Source organism: Gavia stellata, chromosome 8 (assembly GCF_030936135.1).
Source record: "Gavia stellata isolate bGavSte3 chromosome 8, bGavSte3.hap2, whole genome shotgun sequence".
Taxonomy (NCBI): domain Eukaryota; kingdom Metazoa; phylum Chordata; class Aves; order Gaviiformes; family Gaviidae; genus Gavia; species Gavia stellata.
The window spans coordinates 20,992,402-21,015,951 of record NC_082601.1 but is presented as its reverse complement, the minus strand read 5'-3'; the positions used below and the strand labels follow the sequence as shown (position 1 = coordinate 21,015,951).

General features: G+C 35.8%; 1 protein-coding gene across 1 annotated transcript in view; it reads left to right on the top strand.

The window, feature by feature from the left end:
- GRB14 (growth factor receptor bound protein 14) overlaps positions 1-23,298 on the top strand; it is a 65,687-nt gene extending 42,389 nt beyond the window's left edge. The window contains exons 4-14 of the mRNA XM_059820479.1: positions 1,745-1,866; positions 3,828-3,902; positions 10,399-10,536; positions 11,603-11,713; positions 11,904-11,999; positions 12,578-12,658; positions 14,914-15,030; positions 15,130-15,187; positions 15,279-15,366; positions 18,961-19,054; positions 23,152-23,298. Coding sequence (XP_059676462.1) covers positions 1,745-1,866; positions 3,828-3,902; positions 10,399-10,536; positions 11,603-11,713; positions 11,904-11,999; positions 12,578-12,658; positions 14,914-15,030; positions 15,130-15,187; positions 15,279-15,366; positions 18,961-19,054; positions 23,152-23,298 — 1,127 coding nt within the window. The remainder of the gene's footprint in view (positions 1-1,744; positions 1,867-3,827; positions 3,903-10,398; positions 10,537-11,602; positions 11,714-11,903; positions 12,000-12,577; positions 12,659-14,913; positions 15,031-15,129; positions 15,188-15,278; positions 15,367-18,960; positions 19,055-23,151) is intronic.
- Positions 23,299-23,550: the final 252 nt, after the last annotated feature.

Here is a 23,550-nt window from a genome sequence, read left to right as displayed (position 1 = left end):
ACCCACCAGATTGGACAGTGCGGAAGCATGAAGCAGTGACTGGCGAAAGAGGTGGCAAGAGAAGATCAATAAAAAGATGCTGTAGTTCTAAAGAGGCTTTAACGATTTCAAATTTGAGGTTTGATTTTTATCTCTTGGAAGGTTGTGCTTGCTACACTTTATGAAAGTTTGTTTAGTCAGGACCACTTGCAAAAATTCACCATTCATTTTAATTTAATGCTATGCCTAATTAAGTTTTTAAATATCTTTACTATTCTTTTATCTGTTATGGTTTTTTAAAAAGTTTCTAGCAATAGGCAGTTATATGAGAGCATCAACATTCACTTGAAGTATATCATAAGATCTCTTATGATAATGCAATGAAGTAGAGAAAATGTGATCAGAAAATTGTGAGTTAATTTTAATTGTCTTTTCCCTTTGAAACCGTGATCAGAATTGGATGTTAAAACCTTGTAGTTGGCAGGGAGAGATAAGTTTAGATCTGAAACCAATTCTTAACCTGTAACTCATTGTTGGAGTGTATTTAAATTTGGAGGTGCCAATGGTCATTTAAATGAAATCTACAACTTTTTTTAACTCCGTCTTGTTCTCATTAGTTTGAGTCCACAACTAAGTACAAGTGGCCACAAAAACTCATTTGGAAGCATGTTCATCCTTTTTTTTTTTGTAACATGATATCATAAGCTGCTGAAATTTATTTAAAAAAAAAAGTGTAAATAATATTGTACAGAAGTTATCCATAGTCTTTCAGGATTTATGCTTAACTTCCCGCACTACAAGTAGTCCCATTGCATTACTCAGAGTATGCAACACGTAAACATGCACAGCACATCTACAGGAAGGTTCTTAAATTCTGTATCTTTCCTATTAGTGCATTTCATATTGCTGTGAAATCGAAAAATTCACTCAAGAATCTGAGCAGCAGAAGCAGTCTAAAGCAGTGAGAATACTGATTCTGAACACCAGTGCTGTGGTACAAATAACTGAATTCTTTGCTTTTTCTTCCCCTCACCCCACTGCAAAGCCAAACTACACATTAGGATTCACTTTGTATGTTTTTTTTTTTATTCTTTTTTAGTTTTTTTTATGGCTTACTTCTACCATTCCTTTTGCATACACTAGTTCTACGACTGCTAAAATTCTCAGTATCCCTGGTTTGTGCAAAAACAAAACACTGAAATGCCTTAAGTTCATTTGCAGTTTTAGAAATGCTTCCGGACATAGTAGGGACCTGGGGAGAAGATAAATTAATGCTTTTCTATATTGCAGATAACATTCAGTTTACAAATGATGCATTAGAGAAAGGAGGGTTAGAAAGACATTCCTGACACCCCAGACAGGCTGAGCGAATGGTTGAAGTGATCTGCTGCCTGCTGCCCCATGCGTCACGCAGCAGGAACTGCCTGACTTCTGCAGGGAGAACATGGATTTGGCCATGAAATGGAATAAATCCCTCAGCTGCCCCCTAAAAGAAAAAAACAGCAACAAAACACAAAAAACAAACCCCACATGTGACCTACCTCAGAAGTTGGGCCCTACTGAGGTGGAACAGTAACTTGGTGTAACATGGACCTGATTGATGGACTGTGTTCAGATTGCTTGTATCATGTTTTGTATTCATTTAAATCTATTTAATTTAATAGTATTTTTATTATCTGACCTTTTTGTTTTCACGTTCTACTCCTCAGCTATTAGGTGCAGGTTATGTGTTGGTTTTTTTTAATTTGTCTGGGTTTTTTTACAGGAAGAGCTATAGAGGACCATGAATTAGTGATGGAAGTCCAGTCAAATTGGGTAATGGAAGAGGAAAACAAACTGTATTTTAGAAAAAATTATGCCAAGTATGAATTTTTTAAAAATCCACTGGTAAGTCCTAACATTATATCTGTGAAGTGGTGCTATTGCTGTTGCTGCAAAATAGTCTTTTCTGTTACACACAGATAGGCAGAGTGTAAAGCTGTTAGTGTAACATGAGTCAAAAGGAATAATTGGGAGAGAATATATGGTATATAGGAATATACTGTAGTGCGTGGAACTGTTGGCCAGTCCCTTTGTTTCAAGTGTAAAACATCCATGTTCATACTTCTTTTTTTTTGGGTGAGGGGGCAGACATGAGTTTAACTTTATTGAAGTTTGCACACAGACCTACAACAAAATAAAATATTTGAAATTGAGTGAAGTTTTCATCAAGTGTCAACAAAATGTAAAATGAAGCAGTTTGAGGAGGGGCATCTGTGGCAAAGATGACTTTATTGTTAAAGTGAAAATCGAATGTTATGGCCCAGCACTGCCCAATGGCAGATTCTCACAGCTGCAGCTAAATTCCAACTGACACAAAAGGCCATGAGCAGCCATAACATGTTAGGAGTAAGTGAAAGTGAAGCCAAAGTTAGTGTATGTAAGGAATGGAAGAGAGCAGAGACAACTCGTAACTCAAGGATGTTGCCAAAGGTTAATGCTGCTGATTCAGACCGCGGCTGAATGGCAAAGGCCATGGTAGCAGTCCTGGCTCAGCAGGAGAAACTCATCATCTGGTTGCTCAAATGCATGGGCTATTTGGATCACTCCTAATGCTGTCTCTTATAAAGCCAGCTTGTTTCAGATGTCAAAGAGAGAAATAGCAGAAATGTATGGGAACTTGAAAGGTGAAAAGTGGAAGGGAACTCAAATTATCTACCTGTGAAAAAGATGAAAAGGTAAATATTGAGATACCAAAAGATATAAGACATCTGAGGCGTTTTTTTGTTGCTCCACCTGTGTTCCTCTGGGCAAATCATGTACTCCCCTGTCATGAAGATATCACTGCACTACTGAAAAATTCTAAGCTTGAGATGGTCTACAGTTAGTAGAGAAGCTTTCAAAGATTAAGTATGTTTGTGTATTGGCTAACCAGTGAGTGGAACCAGCTATGGACTGTGGCAGACAGGTAGCTATGGCTAGCAGCAGCTGTGGCTAATCAGAGTCCTTACTGTTCCTGTTGAGTCATTCTTCTGGGTACTCTGGTCCCAGGTGTAGCAAGAATACTTTATCAGAAATGAGTTGATATGAATTAACCCTACCAGCAGTTCAGTTTTATTAAAAATGAAAGTCAGTGGACATTGGATGGTCAAGTGAATATTAGCTTCAAACTTGTCCAAGCCTTGAGAAAACTTTATTAGTAATGGTCAAACTCTTGGCTGGTTCATATCTGCATGACTATATTGAACTCCCCAGCTGCAGGTCTGTCCCATAAATTACTCCTTGAGCTTTCCTTGGTAATGAAATTGGCACTTTAAATGTGGACTTTTTAACCACACCATATTGATGTAGTCAGATTTTGATGTTAATTCCTGTCATACAAAATATACAATTAAAAAAACCTGAGAGGACTCGTTCTCTATTAATTGAAGTTATTCCAAAATATTTTACTGGGTTTCTAGTGTAATGAAAACAATAAAAAACAATGTATTTTTCAGTATGTTGGTGTATATCCTCCCTACTTTGTAGCATATTGAAGCCCCAGGCAAGTCTTATATGTCAACAGCAATAGAAATAACTGCTAGAAAAACGATACTAAGGGCCAAGTACTGCAATATGACTTGCACTGGTGTAGGAAACCCTCTTGCTTCCAGTGACCATTGCTGTTTTCTCAAAATTCTAAGTTTTTCAGCAAATAATATATAGGTTGTCACAAATTTAGGAATGCTATTAAGGTAAGCTTAAATTACTGGATCAGAGAATCTGCAGTGTCTTGCACTGCACTGAGAACTTTAATTTTATGTCCAAAAGAGATAGGAAGTTTTGTAATTATTTTTAATGAACTTTGATACAAATTATTATTGTTACAGAGCTTTTTTCCAGATCATATGATATCTTTTCCAAGTGAGACCAATGCAGCTGTAAGCCACTCTGGGATATTACAGGTATGTAATCTTTGAATGAAGATGAGCCAGTATAGCTCAGAGTTTCCCATTGTCTGTGTTGTGTGAGCATAGCTCTTTGTCATTGTTGGATCTGTTGCTAGGTTTTATGAGATATGAAATGATGTGTCCCTTCCAGACAGTTATTATATGACCACACTTGGAAACTTGCATATTCTTTCAGAATCAAGGAGTGCCAGACCAGACAAAATGCAGTAAAAATGGTTAATACCTTTATTGGGTCTTTCAAGTGAAAGACCCTGTTTCCTTAAAAAGGTGGAATTCTGCAATACTCAGCTCATAGTTAACAGCAGGCTGTGGTAGAATACTGAGGAATTGGTAATGTGATAGAAATGGATATAAAAAAGAGTTAAATGGTTAAACTTAATGAGTGGAAAATTTAGACTGACTAGTATGATTTGTTAGCTTGAAGGCTACTGTAGCCTCAAAAAAAAAAAAAATAGTAGGTCACTCAGTGTTAGTCATCTTTTAAGCAGACACAGGATTTTAATTTACAGTGGGAATAATTTCATGGAATGACCATATCAGGGATCATCATCTTACTTCTCAAAGAGGGGAAAAATGAGTAATAAAGGTGGAAACATACACATCACTCTTGTTTGCTTGTCACTAGAAAAATTAATTAATAGAAGAACTTTCACTGGTCTTAAGACAACAACCCTATGTGTGAGTTTTGGGGATAAAGAATGATTGGAAAGGCAACGTAATAACACAGGATATTTAAGGTAGAACTAAAAGAAATATAGAAATTACAAATTTTTTTTGCATCTGTATAATAAATTCTACCTTAGGATCCACCAGTAAATGAAAAACATTTAAAGAACTAATTCTCAAAGCATTCTTCTGTATTAAATAGTTATATCCTTATAGAAGCAGATGTTAGTCAGGAGGTTAAGATTATCCCAACTATAGTAAAAAATGTTTCAAATTAAATTTATCTGACACATGCTAGAGTCTGTAAATCATTTTTACAACCTAAATAAAAACTTTGTAATTTCAAAAGATGCTGCATATCTAGTGAAAATTGGTTCACTTTTGCTACTAAATAGCAAGTAGATTTTGCAGTCTAACACAAACGTTTAATTGAGAAAATCTTGTCCCCTATGTTAATAGAACTTAATATTTTTTGCTCGTAAATGTAATTTGGTAGTTTGAAAAAAATAAAGACTTTTATAATGGAACTGTTTGCCATATACTCTTGCACAGAACTTCATTAAGCCCATATTGTGATATGTAGAATGTGTGCAGAGCTTGTGGGTAAGATTAAGCCTAGCTCTAAATATATGTAGTTACATTCCATTTTGATAGCTTGAAAAATTTTTTACGAACTCTCCTCTGTTATTATTTTATGTTGTATTGTTTGTTTAATTGTATTTCATCAAATAAAACTTACTAGGCACAAAGTAGAGAATACCTTTGTGGATTGTGCAGCCGTTATGCACATTTCAGCAGAAGCTGTTGGGTGAATTGTTTACAATATGTCACTATTTCCTTGGAAACTTTCATTAAGACAAGTTAATGGGCTTGCATTATTATTTGTGATGTACTTGGTCAAGTATCAAGAGAGACATTAGTTTTAACAGCGCAATGCTTACAAGTGATGAGAAAATCACTTCTGATACTTCTATAGCTTTTTGTGGATTGAGCTGTAAGCAAGTAAAATGTTTTTCAAGTATGTTTTTCTTGACTTTCATTGAAACTGAACGAGTGTGTATTTTGGCTGATGACTTTAAATCAGAGTGTCTAAATAGCCTCAAAAACAAAAAAGTTTACCTGTCTCCTATCCATTTAGCATGTGCTAAGTAAAATTACTAGGTCTGACATATACCAAATGTCTGTGTATACTAAAGAGAGAGGTTTAATCTCTGCCATGAAGATCTTTAGCCTAAAAAAAGAAAAGTGTGTCACTATATTGATCAGAGTATGGCTGCTCTGAGACACAACACTGTATGTACATGTCTAGTGGTAGGCAGTATGGATCATTTGGAAGTCGCTTTAGGTTATTTTTGCAAATTGGATGCTTTAAAACATGTCAAAAATGAAAGTAGTATGAAGATTCTAATCTGAGGCCCCTCCCCATAGTAATGAAATAGTCTATTATTTTCAGATTTTGGGGTGTGTTGTTTGTTTGTTTTTTGAGAATTAGCAACTTTCATAGGTGGGCAACAAATTAATTCACTTGGTCCAATTAGATGTGATACTGTTGTTGAATGTGATTTTAAATGGGGCTTGTGACTTGTTTAAAACATTGTCTGCTTATTGGAGCAACTCTTCTTTTAGATGAATTCATGCACATACTAGATCCTTTTGTATTCTTATTCATGACAGCATTTCCAATGAATAGACTGCACAGCATCGATAGTGTTGACAGAATTGAGTCCTTCTGAGTTAGAACGTGAAATCCTAGCCTCACTGAATTAAATAATTTTTTTTTTAAATTACTTTGAAAGGTCAAAATTTTATCCTAGGTTTCTTTAATTTTCTTTGTGAATAACATTCTCCAATTTTGTAATTCCATTTTTTTAATCTTTAATTGTATTTGTAGCATAATTTTTTTCACTATGCAGTATGTCAGGGAGTGTTTTAAATTTAATAGTGACATCTTCAAAATAGAAGGTTGAAATTACTTGGGTAATTACACTTTTTTTCTGGTTTTGCTTTAAGAATAGACCTATTGCTCCTGCTCTTTCTCATTGTTTAATAGATGCAGCTAATACTCAAGTTCTGTAGGTAGACTTGAAGTTTAGAGTTCAAGTCTTGTATTGACCAGTTTGGCTGCTTCTTTCTAATAGCTTTTTACGTATAATGTGAATACATTAAAAAAAGCTATTGTAGATAACACATGTCCAAGCCATCTTCCAGAGCAATGAAAAAACACTTGCACCTGATGTAGAACATGTTAAAGAAGGGAGCAGATGTCTTTCCTAAATAAACATAAAAAAATAAATGTTATATATGCAAAAATTAAGTTAAAGACAGAACAGGATTACCAAGACAAACACTCATAATTTTGTGAAAGATAGAATTACTGGTAGTGTCTTTTCCTTTTTCCCTTTCCCCGTTGCCATCTCTTGCCCCATGTTCTTAATTGTTCCCATTCTCTGCCTTCACAGATTTAGGATTCAAGCTTTCATTTCTTTAATTTCTCTGCAACAGCAAGTCCCTCTTTCCCTGACCAGTTTCTCATCTGACTCTGTTCCAGTCTTCAGGCTGAAATAGCCATGCACTGAATTTCAGTGTCTTGTCAATCTCCTAGACGTGTTCTAGTCTGCCAGTTGCCTTTCCCCATCTTCCACTCTAGGTTTTGCTGGCCTTTCTCCCAGTCTAAACCCCTCAGATTGTCTGAAGTCTTTTGGAGACAATACTGGGAATCAGTATCAATTCTTCACTGGAGTTACTTGGTGCGCCCAAAATCTATCAGCAGGTTCAGGGAAAAATCCTGCTCGTTCCCAGTAACAATGGGCTGGATCATGGCTGGCTGTCATCACATCTTTGAAGAAATCAGTCATCAAATTCAAACTTGATTCACAGAGTCTTAGGAAAATGGTGGCTTCTTTAACTCTCCAAAATAGTGTGTAAATGCTCAAGAAGCATCCACCTTCGCAAATGTTGTTGTCTCTATTGCAGCTATGCTGTCATTGAAAATGTGGAAGGTGGAGACAAATAAGTTTTTATTAATATATTCATCCAAGACAGTGCAATGTTTTTCCTGTTCTGTTGTTTTTTCACTTGTTGATTGATTTGATTTTTTGGGTTTTTTTCCCCAACAAAAGACATTTATTTGCTTTTGGTTTTGTTCAGATTGGTTTTAAATTGGTTGATTTTACAGCTAATCAAATCATAATCGAGTCCTTGGTGCTCTCATATATTAGTATCTGAAAGACGTGGTGACACTTGACACCACCCTACATATCACGTTATATATTTCACTGCATGGGGTGAGAGGGTGCAAGCTTATTTCTACATATTGTGTAACCAGTAATCCCTGTCTGCAGCATACCATCATTTAACTCTCACCACTTCTTCCTATATTAAGGACTTTTCTTATTTTTCTTATTTTGTCCTATTTTGATTACCTGTTACCTGCTTAAACAGGGATCCATTCCCCCCTATAATAAACTTGCATGTACCTCCATTAAAAAAAACGACAAATGAAAACAACAACAAAAAACCAACCCGCAACAAAAATACCCAAGGATGTTATCTTTTCTACTATTTTTAGTTTTAGGTGTTTATTACAGACATTCAGTTCTCACTCTGAAATATTTTTACTGCTCATTCCTTGTGACAGTTAATGGTTTTGACTGCAGCTTCTTCATGTTTTGTTTTCTTACACAGTACTCAGCTGTCTTAGAAAAAAAAAAAGATGCACCTAGGATTGCTTTTTCCCTAGCATTATTGGTACTTTATTTTAATTGATAGCATGGGTACAACAGTGACTGTTGAAGCTGAGCTTTGTATCGCTCCTCCAGTTTGGTCTGCTGAGTAAGAAAAGTGTTTTTCGTGACAGCGCTTCTGGTTTGAAGCTGTTATGGCAGAAATCCTGGGGAAGACATTTGTGCAGGCTGGGAGCCAGCAACTCCTTTCATCTTCAGCAGAGATACTAAAGCCTAAAAACATGCTCTTTTGTTTTTACATACATTGACTCTTACAGATTTTCCTAAAGCTTCCATTTGATATTGTTTATGGAGTTAAAATGCTTCTTCAATTCAGCCTTTATATTCCCCATCAGGGAACATGGCAAATGGGAAGATTAACAGGCTGGAACACCTACCAGGCCCTACCGGTCTGCTTCAATGTGGCTGAAATAGCTTGAACTGCATTTGCAAACAGCTGTGTGCCAGCAGCACATGTAGATAGATGTACCTAGTCTTACCATAATCTAACTATTCGGGTGAATAGCGGTGAAGCTATTCATAATGCATTCCTAGTTGTGGGCTAGGGCACTCGCTTGTCAAATGAAGCCTGCCCATATTACTGCATTCACACCAGCTGAATTTAATTAGCTCAGGTTGGTCTGCAGGTGGTACAGTCAGGCATCTGGCTGCAAGGTAGGAAAACAATAAAAGTGAAAGAAACCTTGTGTATCTTTGTTTGACTGCATTATTTAGTGGCCAAAGAACTTGGTGTACTTCCAAAATCACATTCTCTTCATCATTTTGCTGCAGTCCAGTACTGGCCAGTCTGTCTCTTGCCTGGTAATCTGTTGCTTCTTGTCCTCAAATCAGATATTCTGGAAGTGGCATTGGACAGGAGGAAAATGCAGCAATGAAAGCTGCAGATGTCAACCAGAAAATCCCTTGTTTCCTACCTCTATATAAGCCTAGATAGTATTTATGATTTTGCAGGCCAGTCTGGGGCAAGGTTCCTTGAAGAGCTTAGTAACAACACAGATTCCTTTGCATATATGGAAGTTGAAGAATTCTAGGTTAGTCTGTTTAGATATGAGTCATAGTTCTGAGTAGTTTTGTTGGAAGAAGAGTAATAAAAATGAATGCATTACATGGAATTAGAATAAAGTTAACATGGTTGCCAGCTTTTAGTGGGTACTTTTGCAGACTGAGTAAAACTGTGTACTTGGTCTTAGCAAGATAACAGCTGTCTTGCACTGACAATGTCTGGTTGAAATGGCTAAAAGCCATTGAATACCTTGAGTAGAGGCAGTGCATCAGTTAGCTTCTCTCAGTGCATTAGTTAGCTTCTCTGTCTATCCTTATCATTCTGCCTTTTCTGTGGCTTGTGAGGGTGCGCACCTTTTTCTTGCAGTTCTGGAGGCAAAATGGCTGATCTTTCAGACTTTTAAGTCCTCTTTCCTTCCTCTTGATGCAGCTTTTTTCAATACTCTCTGCCACATGACCTTGAGCACAGAGAGGAGCTGTCTTGGTGACTGGCCTAGCCTCTCCTGGTTTTGGTTCAACTAAAGCTCCTACTTAAGCACCACTTCAGGTCCTGAGACTTTTGTTCCCTCCTTTGGAAAATGGTAATATCTGCCTGACCTGCATGGTTTTGTGATTCAGATTTTGTGATTAGTTTGCTGAATTAATTTTATCTCAGATCAGTTCCCTCATCTGGTTTGTAACACAGGAGGGGGAGACGGATGGCATTTTTTTTTCTTCTTCTTTTGGTAGCATTGATTTGCAGTTTTGTATAAATAGGGTCTGAGGCCATATGAGATCAGAACTTGTTACACTGGTTTTGTTGTTGAAGTCAACATATTGCATAACTAATGCTCTCATTTCAAACCATATGTTCCATATAAATATGTAACTTTGCTAAGCATACCTTGGAGTTGTGTAACATTCCACATGCCTTAAATCAGAGGTACTCTTAATGGGATTAGATGCAATCATAACTGAGTTACTGTGGTGTGATAGGGGATTTAGGGGTTTATTCCCCTTAGTCCTGTCTGAGTATGTTAATGAAACAGAAAGCTGGTTTCAGATGAAAAAAAAAATGCGTGTCTGATATTTTCTTTCAGATGTTCCTAAGCTCCAGTACATATCCTGAGATTCACGGTTATTTGCATGCAAAGGAGCAGGGAAAAAAATCATGGAAAAAATTGTACTTTCTTTTGAGAAGATCTGGCTTTTATTTTTCCACTAAAGGTACATCTAAGGTAAGGGAAGGAAAAAAAAAAAAGACAACTATGAAGTAAGAGCAAATGTGTATGCATCATTTGTTGTAATAACAACCAAAGTTTGAATTTCAAGTTACAGTGATGAAAAGGAAAAAAACCCTATTTATTATAGCTAAAATATAGAGAGATATTGAGATAGAAAATTGGGAAAGTGTTGTCTTAGAAACAGTAGTTTCTTTTTGCCTGATAACTTTGCTTCATTCTGCTTAATATTTTTCCAATCAGTTAACAGAGTGCCCTTTTAAAATGAATTTTCAAACAGTAGTTAAAATTTTGAAAGACAAGTAGATGCTCTGAAAGGTGGACATAATACTTCATTATCTAAAATAAGCAAAAACCTATGTATAAAAGGCTTTTACAGGAAGATTTTGAGAGTTCTCACATTTTGTCAGTGGACAGTTATTTATTTTACTGGTTCAACTTTTTGATGGCAGTACTTTAAACCTGACTGTGTTAAACACGTTACAGTGGAGTTGAGACACTTTTTACATATACCACTTAAAACAATGTTTTTTCTTGCTCTGAATTTTCTGTCTTAACTGCCAGAGTATTCATTGAGCTGGTTTTGTATCCTTCAGCAAATTTCTTTTGTTTGCTTCCTTGACTTAATTAACCTTAGAGAATGGAGATAATTGTTAGAAATAGTACTGGACAGTAATAATTACAGTAATAATTGTTCTTCAGATTATGAAAGTGTATTTTATTTTGATGTTTGAAATGCATACTGCTCTCAAAACTTGACTCCTACTCTAATATTATTGTGCCTTGAATTTAGTGGATGTTTTCCCAGAAATGATATCACTTGCGCTTTAGTTTTTCTCCCTGTCTAGAAGAATGAACTCTTTGTCTAGTTTGAAGTGGTTTTTCTCTGCATTATAAAATTAATGTTGAGTTGTCTCTTTCTAGATTTCATGATTTCACAGTTAAAGCTGCAGTATGTAAGACTGTATTTTGGAACAGGATAACTACTATACTCATCTGAGTTTCTTGTCTAGAGAGGCTGGCTAAAAATAGTCTAACTGTATTACAATGCTTTTCTTTTTAGGAGCCAAGGCATCTGCAGTTTTTCTGTGAATTCAACAATAGTGATATGTACATGTCCTTGACAGGCAAAAAGATTTCTGGAGCACCAACAAACTATGGATTCTGCTTTAAGGTACAACCTTATTATTCTGATACATATTAAAGCAAGCCACAGCTTTTAGGTAAGCTTAAGTTTCTTCAAGGTTTTTGAAAACAATATTCAGCTGTCTACTATAAAATAGGAGAATTAGTGGCTTTTATTTCAACAGGTATTATCTTCAAGATATGCATTAATGCTAAAAAAATGTGCTGTGGCCTTCTAGCCTAACAAATCAGGAGGAACCAGAGACCTGAAACAGCTCTGTGCAGATGATGAACAAAGTAGGACCTGTTGGATGACAGCAATTAGGTTGCTTAAGGTAATTTTTCTGTGTGGAGTTAACTTCTTGCATAAGTTTTCTATGTGAAATTTTGATACTGTCCAGTGGAGAAGTAACGTAATTCTAGGTTCCTGTGCAATAGCAATATGAATTTTGTACTCTGAAAGCTTATTTTTCTTCATCCTAACAAACAGAGAGACACCAAATTATCATTGTAGGTGATGTGATGACGTCTTGAAGCCTCAGTCCTGAAAATACTTAACATTAAGCATATGCTTATATGTAACCGTGTTGAATTCAGCGAGATTGTTGAGTAATGTTGAACAAAGCTACAAGAATATACAACAGCGGAACTTTAATATGTTTTTAAAATGTGTCTGTGACAAAATAGGAACAGATCAGTTGGTGTATAAAAAGGATAGTATTTAATGCAGAGTGTACATTTATAAAGGCAGCAGCAATGACAACAATGATGTGCATTTCCTTATCCTAACAGCATTTATCCCTGGTTTTTAATGGTAAAGAAAAGCATGTGTCATCTTTTACATCTGGGAAAAAAATTTACTTGGCTTAGGTTTATGATTTAAACTGCTAACCATGTTGTTTTCTGATTTTAGTACGGGATGCAGCTGTATCAGAATTACATGCAACCATATCACGGTAGAAGTGGCTGCAGCCCTTTGAATATAACAACTATGGTATGTCCCACAGTAGCTCCATGAATAAATACGTTGTTTCTGCCATCATGCTATTTTTATGTAACTTGTGACTGTTACACCACTGACCTGATACTGCAAATCTTTGCACATGCGAATGATTGCTGAAATCTTTAGGGCTGTCAGGATTGATTAGCGAGATAATAAATTAATTTACTTAACACAAATCGGGTAGTTCAGACCAGTTAACAGGCTTTTTCCCTTTGTCAAATCTCTAGCATTTTGGGAGTTCATTGGCTTATTATCACTGTCAAAAAGAATGGAAAGAGGATTTTGAAAACAGAGCAGCAGAACTATAAATGCATTAAAAAAGAAGCAAAGTGTTTAAGGTTACGCAAGCTGTAATTGGTGGCTAAGAAAGCTATAACAAATCCTTTTCGGTATGCAGTGATACTTCATTTTATTTTTTAAAAATATAAATATTAAGTACTTAAGATGAATTTCAGCTGTTGTAATACTGACTAGACTACAGAGGAACACCATAATTCGGCAGAACTGGGTTTTGGAGGAACAACAGCCTATACTAGATGCTGTGTCCATCTCCTCAGTCAGATAGTCGGGACTGGATCAGGTTGTCCTTTTCTTTTATATCTTATGTTATTCCAGTTCTTTATGAGTCATTTGATTTCAGACTTTTTCATGGATGATTTATATCACTTTTGTGGTTTTTGCTGGCTAAATTGGGTAAAAATCACTTGTTGCTAGGACTTGTGACAGTGATTTTATGGTGGATTTTTTGAGCTTTTATTATAGTTCTTGCTGTTAAAATGCCTCAAATATGTGTTTGCTATTATAAGTATTCACAAAAATAATTTTCAGTGGTATTGCTAATAAGCATTGCTTTAAAATTGTGCTTAATTCACTGACCGTGTCTTTACTTTCTGTTATGTGAAGCTGTTCAATAGCCAGCTGCTGCTTTTATAATGGATTTGGGAGCCATTACTGATTCTCTCTCCTCTTACACTGTTGCGTGCGTTCTACCTCATGTCGCTTCTAACACAGGCAGAATCTGTAACCAGTATGAAGCATGGCACTGTTTTTCTACTTGTGTATAATTCATGAATTAAACAGAAAATTGGATAAACTTGGGAATGAATTGCACAAGCGAGTGAACATACTTTGTAGGGGAGCCATTTCCATGTTTCACGTTCCTCAATAACTCACAACCATGTCAGCTACAAGGAGTTCCCTCCACTCTCCTAGAGGCAAACATTTTCTCTTATTTTGCCCTTGTTTTTTTAGTTTTGCAAAGTTCTTTACAGGTTACAGTTACTCAGGCAGACCTTAGACTACAGTGTCAAGAATTACAGTGAACTACAGAATTGCTGCCTTCCATTTCTAGTTATATTCATGCTTGTAACCAAACAGGAACAAAACAGAGCTGCTTTAGTTATAGACTGGGAAGCTTTGCTACCATGCAGAAATCTTGGCCTCTTGTGTTCCAGGTGTTACTTTAACTTATAGAATGCTAGAATGTTCTTTTAATTATTTGATATTCCGGTGCCTGACAGCATTTGGGCCATTATAATCTGTATTAAACTTAATTTTATAAACCTTACTTCCTGAGAAGTATTTTGTTGAATTTTAAGACTGTTTTGTCAAACTTCAGTGCTTTTTATTCTATTGTTATAAAATTCATCTTCTCTGGGAGAAAAAAAACAAGCATTTTTTTTAACAGATCCTACAGTTGTTGAGTCTGTGATAAGAGTTAGAAGGGATGTATTAAAATAGAAGTTAAACTCCATGGAAATTACTGTTTTCAATGCTTAAATATGGTAGACTGAGTGAAAGTTTATATAGAAAATATATAAATTTATGACATTTATAGCAAAATATTTCAAATCTTTCTTAATTTGATGGTTATATATAAGAATTTTGTATTTTATCTTTTTTCTGTTACTTGGACAACTTAATAATAGTTTCTTGACTTGTTTTGACATGCAAAGGGCTAGTTATAGTAAAAAATATAAATAGAGTTTATGGTAAAACAATGTGTTTATCATCCATTGCAGGAATGCAAAAAGATGATCTGTCCTGCCAGACTGTAAAATCGAGCTTTGCAACAGCATACTGGAATTACAAATGCTCCCTAGGGTAAAATGAGTTTGGCTCTGATGGGAAACACTGCAGATACTTGAAACACCACTTACAAAACGTAGTGTTTTCTCAGAAGCTCACTTTTAAATGATGGACCTTTTAAAAAATGAACAAACTGAATTTATTTTTCTTTGTTGCAGAGAAGCATTTCAGAAAATTCTTTAGTAGCAATGGATTTCTCAGGACACAGAAGCAGAATTATAGAAAACCCAACAGAAGCCCTTACAGTTGCAGTTGAAGAAGGATTAGCATGGCGGGTATATAACACCTTTGCTTTATCAGAATAGTATTATCTGATTTTTTTTTTTTTTAACAAAAAAGCTTTGAAATCCTGTTTTTACTTCTTTCTCATACAGAGGAGAGGGTGTCTACGACTCAACTCACATGGTAGTCCTATTGCCATGTCTAACATGGGTATGTGTGAGTTAATTCATTGCCAGAGAAATGCAATAGCTGGTTCTTTCAATAAAGACAAAATGTTTTTTAAAGATCTTTATTTCTACAGCTATACACAGATCTCAGTCATGGTTTCATCATAAAATCTCTAGAGAAGAGGCTCAGAGACTTATTTTGCAGCATGGACTTGTAGATGGGTAAGTTAATTCTTTACATAACTCTTCTGAGACACATTTCTAGTCAACAACTGCTATTTTCATGTACTTCTTATTGGGGGGGCAGATGGAGGAAGGAAGGTTTTGCACTTACCTAATAGAAATAAAAATTCTTTTATATAGGGCTATCTGGGGATCAGTTGGTTTCTATTTTATATCTTTTGGAAGCAATAAAGTGGTGATCTAACACTTCGATTCTGTCACTGACAGATTACTTATGTCTGCTCAGAGCCAGGCACTTGAGCTCTGTATTTGCACAATATTCTCTGGGAACTGTCAACTTTGGCACCAGTGTCTTTTGTATCTCTTATTAGTGATGAAAGAATGAAAGAAAGCCTGAAAACATTGACTAACCTTATTCTAAGATGAACTGTGCAGAAACAGCCGCTGGAAAAAAAAGTGTGCTTTTCCTCATGAATTGGGTAAAAAATGTATTCTTCCTTAATGGTGAACAACAGACATCAGGATAAAACTATTCACTTTTGTTTTTCTCTCATTTAACTATTAGTTAAAAAAAAAAATGACAAAGCAAGTAGGTATTTTATGTTCAAATCCTCCTAGTTTTCATTTCCATATTTTTATCCTTATTCCTGTATTAAAACTTGGGCCTCCTTCATTCAACAAGCAATTCCATAAAACTTTAAGTTTCTCTGAGTCTGTTTCCAGTTAGGTACCTGTAATATCAGATTACTGGTTAAATTCCTTCAGTTTTAGATTAAGTGTGTTGTAATACTGTTTTCTACATCTGCAGAAAGGGCTCTAAGAAAAAAAAAAAAGAGATGGGAAGGAAAGGGAGACAAAAATAGTCATACTCAGCAACGATGGCTAATTGGACTTCCCCTTTTGTATTTTTACTTCTATTTTTTAATTTCAGCGGTCCTGTTTTTAAGCCCGGCTAACTATCCTGAAACTGCTTCTGTATTCTGCATTCATTTTTGCATTTGTTACATGAGAGGGATGGGCCATGGGGGTGAATCCAACATGTATTTCAGAGCAGTATGTCATTCTAGGGCTGATGAATCTTCCAGTGTATTTCAGTGGGTGCACACACATACTGTTAAATGAAACACAGTAGATTTGATGAGTAAATAGCAGTGGTGTTTGACATGAGAAAGTGAATACCTTGCTAACATTACTTTAGTACAGTGTTGTTTATGTTATATTCTTGGATCTATTCATAGATGTGCATTGTGGTTTTGGTGAGGATGATGCTCTTGTGTAGACTGTCTAGAATTGATTAGAACATGGTAGTATGAGCATTCATATGCTGTTAGATACATATTCAGGAATTACAATGAAGTCATGAATACATTACAGCATGTGACAAATGCTGTGTTTTTTGATGGGCTAAAAGAATAAATTATCACCAGAAATACTGAAGTTTTTCATGGAAATAGTAAGATTTTAGTTGAGGGGGAGGTCAGAGAAAATAATCCATGTTGAGCCTTTTAAGGTGATCCCAAGCAGGGAGATCTCCGGCATGTATGACCTCTGTCATATATGTGGTAGGACCTCTGTAATACCATATGTACCGAGTTTATGTAGCAATATTGTAGATTTCATACTTTACTCTCTAAATGACATTTGAAGACTTTTCAGTGATAAATGGTTGACAGGATTGCAGCATCTGATTGATGAATGGGGTAATAGCATTACTAAAAGGCCCATGACAAAATGCAACTGGTCATTCAGAGAATTCCTTATATGTTTATGAAGGAGCAGTGTTTGGAGTCATCCAGCATGTCTGAAAAGCTCCATTCCAACCAGCATTTCTAAGATTCTGTGAACTACAACCCTTTCTTCATAATAAAGTGATCATTTTAAAGGTTCTTTGACAACTAAAGTAGGTCTATTGTGATAAGGTTAGAAAAGAGTAAAGATCTTTTTCTGTGAGAGAGGACAAATGTTGCTTATCTTTGCTGTTAAAACAAGGAAAAAAATAAGAAAATGGACTTTGAAAGAACTGATGAATGGGAACATAAGTCCTAATCAACCTGTATTTTCTTTCCAACCCAATGTGATTACTTTGTGTATTGTTTAATGTGGATCCCGGTATTCGGGTGTAGAGACCCCATTTTGGACATCTGCAAAGTAGCACATTCTTATAGTGTCATTTTTCCGAATAAAATAAAATGCCACTCCTTAATGACAAACACATAAAAGATTTAACTTTATGCAAAGGATCTAACTGTGCTCTGAAAAATTTCATTCATATCCTGGAGAGCGTGAAAAGCCACTAGGTGGTGAGAGCGAGCTTGTTAGGAGAGCCCGAGTCTATTGAGAACTCTTAGTTGTTCTTATACTTGCCACGTGCTCTTATAAGCTGTATGCTGAGTTGGCAATTATCCCTCTTTAATAACTGAATTAGTATCAGAGCTCCGAATTAGACTGGATGGGGATTTTGGTAGAGATGTTAAAGAAGATGGACTCCAAATTTCTTAATTCCAGGTATTTTCTTACTTTGTGAAAATAGAACTCTTAAAAACTTTGATGAAATCAGTAGTTTGGACCCATGCCGTTAGTCAGTGAAAACCCATTGTAAGCCTTTGTCTGCTTTCTTCTCCTGAAATACTTTTTTCTTTTAATAGTTGTGCTCTAATTCCTGGTATGTGGTTAGCAAAAATAGATGGCCACTAGTGCTCACTTGGTTGATACCTGCAAGTCCATTTTGCTCCTTTCTTTTCTGTCCTGAAAGAGGAGCATGCCTGGCAATGGCCGTCCCTCCATTTCCCTTCTTTGGTACATTGGTTGGCTATATCTGTTCCAGACATGCACAGTTCAAACAGTTCAGGCTCTCTCCACTACAAAGCTATGAATCAGGTACTTCCCTCTGTTCTCCAAACTGTTCTCTGCCGATATCCAAAACCTAGTGATTCAATGAAAGCTGTCTCATTGGTAATCATGCTTTGCATGTACCAGATTATCCGACCAGGATTATGGCAAAATTATTCCAGCCAGGTTATGGACAGACATAAGTTATCAGTGAACTAGTTGCAGAGACACTGTTGGCCATTGAGGGTGTTGTGATTTGAATAATGACGCCATAAAGCGAGCAGAGTGTAGCTCTGTCTCAGTGGGAATTTTACTGATGTGCAGAAGTGAGTGTGCATTTATGAATATTGGCCAGATGTGAAAATCATTCTGGCATGTCTTGCATTACCTTTTCTGTAAACTTCCTGTTGAACTACCTTTCGAATTTTCCCTATAACGCTTGTGATTTAGGTAACTGTCAGAGTCCAAATAAAAATTTTGTTCAAAGCACAAACTTTGAGGGTGCTTTTCTGTCTAAAGAGATGCATTGTAATTCTATGCAGAGTAAAAACTAACGCCTACAGTGTCATTCATTCTGAGAATGCATGTTTTTCACATAATAGACAAGGTGAAGAAGAATTTAAGAAAAAGTATTTCCAGTGACACATTTGCAAAGAAATACTGATTAAAAGCATAATTTACGTAATTAATATTATTTTTGCTTTTCACTAATGCTTCTGTAATGAATTTACAACAGTTTTAACTGGATGTTTACAAAAAGCTTTCCAGAGTGATCTTACTGTGAAAATTTTCAATCTCTTTTAGGGTATTCCTGGTACGTGATAGCCAAAGTAACCCCAAAACATTTGTATTGTCATTGAGTCATGGATTAAAAATAAAGCATTTTCAAATTGTACCAGTAAGTAAATTTTTCAGTTTATATATTCCGTTGTAAAACAAAACAGTTGAATAGTTGTGATAGAATATTGCTGGATGTTTTTTTCTTTTGCTGTTCTGTGGAAGATGTAAACATAATACATATCTCACTAAAAATAATTAATATTCTTGAGTAGAGGTGAACATTTTTGAGCTTTGCTGTTTGATTTGTTATAAAGCTTGACTAGTATTATGAAATCCTAAAAAGTGTCTTGAAAAAATAGACAAATCTATTTGAACTGGAATAGAAGCAACGCTGATGGCATGAAAATCATGTACAAATAAAGGTCATATTGCCTTTTCATTTTTCAATATATTCTTTTTAGTCATCTGTTTAGGTGGACTGCCTACGACGTGTGTGTGTGTATACCTCATTGACTCATCTGTTCAGGATAGTTTCTCTCAAAATTTGGAGTCAAACATTTTTTGCTGACCTCTCTTCTTGATTCATGTTATTGTGGTATAGTCATGTCCAGGTCTTCCTCAGGGAGACAATTTTAGCAAAAAACTGGTATCTTTATTTAGTCCAGCTACTTATAGGTAAGCTGAAATTTCCTAAATTGAAATCATATTTCCATCTATTTTCATTGAAGATATCATCCAATTCTCCTGCCAGAATGGCCAGCTTTCCCCATCCTTTCCACTCCCTCCAGAGGTGGTTTATACTCTTTTCTTTACAGGCTGCTTCTGTTGAGCTGAGAAACACTTTAGCATTATGTGTTTTAGCCACAGATGCTTGACATAACTGAGCAGACTTACAGCTTTTTCTTCTCTCGTCACAAGAACCTTTCTTCCAGACCACATAATACTCTAGCCTCCATGTTTATTCCTACTGAAGCTTCTAGAAGATTCTGCTGTTTCTCGGTAGAAATGAGTGTAGTAGCACTTTTTTTTGTTTCTGATCTGGTGATCCCCTATGATCATTCACCAAATTTCTATATGCCTTACCTAGGGCTTGTAGCTGATACCCTCCCCTAAAAAAAGTTCCTGTAGAATAAAACTGAAGCATTATTTGGGAGGAGGAAAGGAGTGAATCAATGTTTGTTAAAAGAATTGCCCAGGATTTTCGTTGTGTTAGGTACAAACAACGGAGGAGTCCTTCATCCAAAAGTGATAGCTGTGCGTGGATCCCATGAGAGCATCAGCATATGCTCTGTGATCAGAATCCCAGGTGTAAGATCTCTGTGCTTCTATTGACTGTGGTCACTTCTAGTATTTACTTTGGGATAACTGTTGTGTGGTTTAGAAAACCTTCTGAACTCCGTACAAATGGTGTATGATTCTACTTCATTGGGATGTCATTTAACTCTCAAATTTACGAGACCACTTCTTTCCCTGTGAGGAAACAGACTCTCTCTTCTCCAAGAGCAGATGTAGCAGGAAGCTGTGGTTATCTTCAGTTTCCTCTGAGCTGGATGATTCTCCTCTTCCCTTCAAAAAAATTATCTAGTCAATTCTAATGTTCTTCTGCAGATTTAAGCAGTGCATTTGAGGAATTAATCATATACACACATGCTAAAACCTTCCTCTCCTATTGTAGGATCGTTGGAGGAACCAGGAATTCTTTATTTTGACATAGAATGTCTACAGACTTGGGTCAGTTTTTCCATATTGATGGTCTAGAAGACCTGTACTACTTCAGTGCAAAACCTGTTTTACTTGAAGGAAAATCTTTTTGTTTGTTTTTCAAGTAAAGCAGTTTGTCCTATGCTAGTTACCAGAAAAAATAAATCTGTAATGAGAACAACTTAATCCAGAGAGAGAATATGGAAACTGTTAGTTCCCCAAACATAGGCATATTTGAATTCCTCTCTGTTATTTAATTTCCAGTGTCATTCAGAACCCCTCATGCCATTCTCAATACCCTGACTTACTGCATGCTCTGTTTTTGCTAGAACAATACTCTTTAAGGAGTTCAGAAAAGTATTTTTTGAGAGGGGAAAGGTTTTGCTTCCAGTTGCTGCTGATCTTCTAAATGAAGTTGTCATTTTCTAAGAAACAAGGCATTTTGTGTTACTGCAGTAAGTTGGTAGCTTATGCGTTGGAGATCGAGGTTACCTTTTTGAACTTCAAACCCTACTGTTCTTCTAAACTCTTGCCTTTTTCCAGTCACTGGGAAGAGAAAATAAACTTTCCTACTAAATGTAAATCAATAAATGGCATTCAGAAGGTCATCTTACAAATTAAAAATTGTTCAGTCTCTAAATTAATTATTTTTATCTTACATTTTAGGTTGCTTCAGGTTATACTGCATTTAAAAATGTCTCCTTTCAGATAGGGCATGCAGCCTGCCAATTCAAGCTTCTCCCACATTAACAGGTGCATCATGTTAACATTGGTAACATGTGCAACAGGTATTGCAGGTGGGTGGCAGGGAATTGATTGTAAAAAGTTGAAAAGAAAACCTTTGGGATACATTTGGGATCCAATACTGTGAAAATTGGAGAATGTGATAGTTTAAATGTATTTTTCAGCCTTACTACTCTGAGCTGATATAGGGTAACTTCAGCGTAGCCTATCCTGAAATTAGCTGTTCTATAGTCTGTGCAAAAGAAGAATTGATACACATTTCTGGGACTGTCTTTTTTCAATAAATGTTCTGTCATAACAGTCATCTTAGCTTGCAGAAGATGTTAGGTTCCTAGGCAACATAACTTTGATATGAGTTTTTACTTTGCAAAATACTAATTGCTTTAGAATTAGCAATCTGTCTGGTATCCACTTGAAGGTTTGGGATTAACTTGGAGGGGGAAAAATAAGGTAAAAATGAAATCCCAGTCAACAGACATCTGAATTGTCAACTCTTCCTTGTCTTCAGTGTGTTGGCAGGAAAATTCCATGCATAAGGGAAGTCCGATGGATGATAATCCATTTTCAGGTTCTTGGCTGGAGCACAGGAATTTACACATGCACACACTGGTAATTCCTTAACTAGCAGTGTTTAACCTGGATTGACCAAAGTCTGAGAATACAGAAATTACAAACTTCCAGGCATGGTAGAAAGGGGTAGAATAACCAGGAGTCATAAGCAGTTCAACAGCTGCTTCAGATAAGAAATCTTAATTACAGGTAAGAGAGCTAATTATATCTTCTCCCTTCCCCTGTACTCAAGTAGGATAGTTGCATCTTCCCTTAGCACACCATCTGGTACTCTACGCTAGCCCTACTTCAGGATCTTCTGTTCACTACCCTCTCAATCTTGTATATTATCTTTTTTCCCTTTTCTTTTTTAAAATCGTTTAAATAGGGTTTTTTTTACCCTCTATTTAATACTATTTAGTCACTATTGCACTGAAGCTTCTTGGTATTAGACATAGCAGTAGAGGAAATAAATCGAGAAAGTATATAGTCATCGATGCGACACAAATTGTGCAAGAGCTAATGTTCAGTAACCTAGAATAGGGAAATACTGATTGTAAATTTTTAAGCATCTAAAAGTCAAAAGTAATCTTTCAAGGTATGTTCTGCAGTTTCTTCTTTCTCTCCTGTATCTATGCTAATACATGCATTTGGAGCTGCAGCAGTTCTTTCTCCTACAACAAAGAACATATTACTACATCAAGCATGTTACTTTTGTGATGGGCAGTTTCTGGTATAGCAAGTATTATCCAGTACACCAGTGTGCTAGCATGTAGCCTCATTGCACTTTACAAAATAAGTGATAGAAAATGTAGCAGTTACACAGTATATGAATGGAGCAAAGGTTGAAATCTATGAGTAAGTTGAAACTTGGTTGTTTCTTGTCACTCTGTAAAAATTCAGTGTTCATATTAACTCCAGCTATTATCCAAAGGAAAGGCATAAAGTAATATTGTTAGTGCAGAAAGAATATTCTTATTTAACTGTTCTTTCCTTTTAGGCATGTACCTAACTTAAAGGGGAAGTTAAAGAATGCATTATTTTTCTGTTGTTTATATTTGATCTTGCTGTGAATGTTCACTGTATTTTTCCTCCTGTCAGTAGTCATAAGATTATGAATATTTTGGTCTACAAGAAGACTTCTCGAAAAAGTATTTCAATTGGGAAGAAGTACCGTAGCAAAAGAGGATTTTATTCTATCTTGTTTTTCCATTTTTACAGTTGGAAGATGATGGGAAGCTATTCTATACCCTTGATGATGGTCATACCAGATTTACTGATCTCATCCAGCTAGTGGAATTCTACCAACTTAATAAAGGAGTACTGCCTTGCAAGTTAAAACACTATTGTGCACGAATTGCTCTTTAACCAAAGCATCTGTTGTTTCATCAGGGGGAAAGGATGATACTAGAATACTTTTTACCCTAAAGGCAATTTGTACAGTAAGACAGGAAGAAGCATTACATTGTAAAGGTTCTATGTTTCAGCTGCAAAAAAAAAAAAAAAAAAATCTATATTCTATATAGATAAGAACTTTACATTATGATTGCCACAGCAAAATTAACTTCATGGTTTCAAAAAAACATTCTTTCCTATGTAATTCTTTAGTGTTGTCTTGGA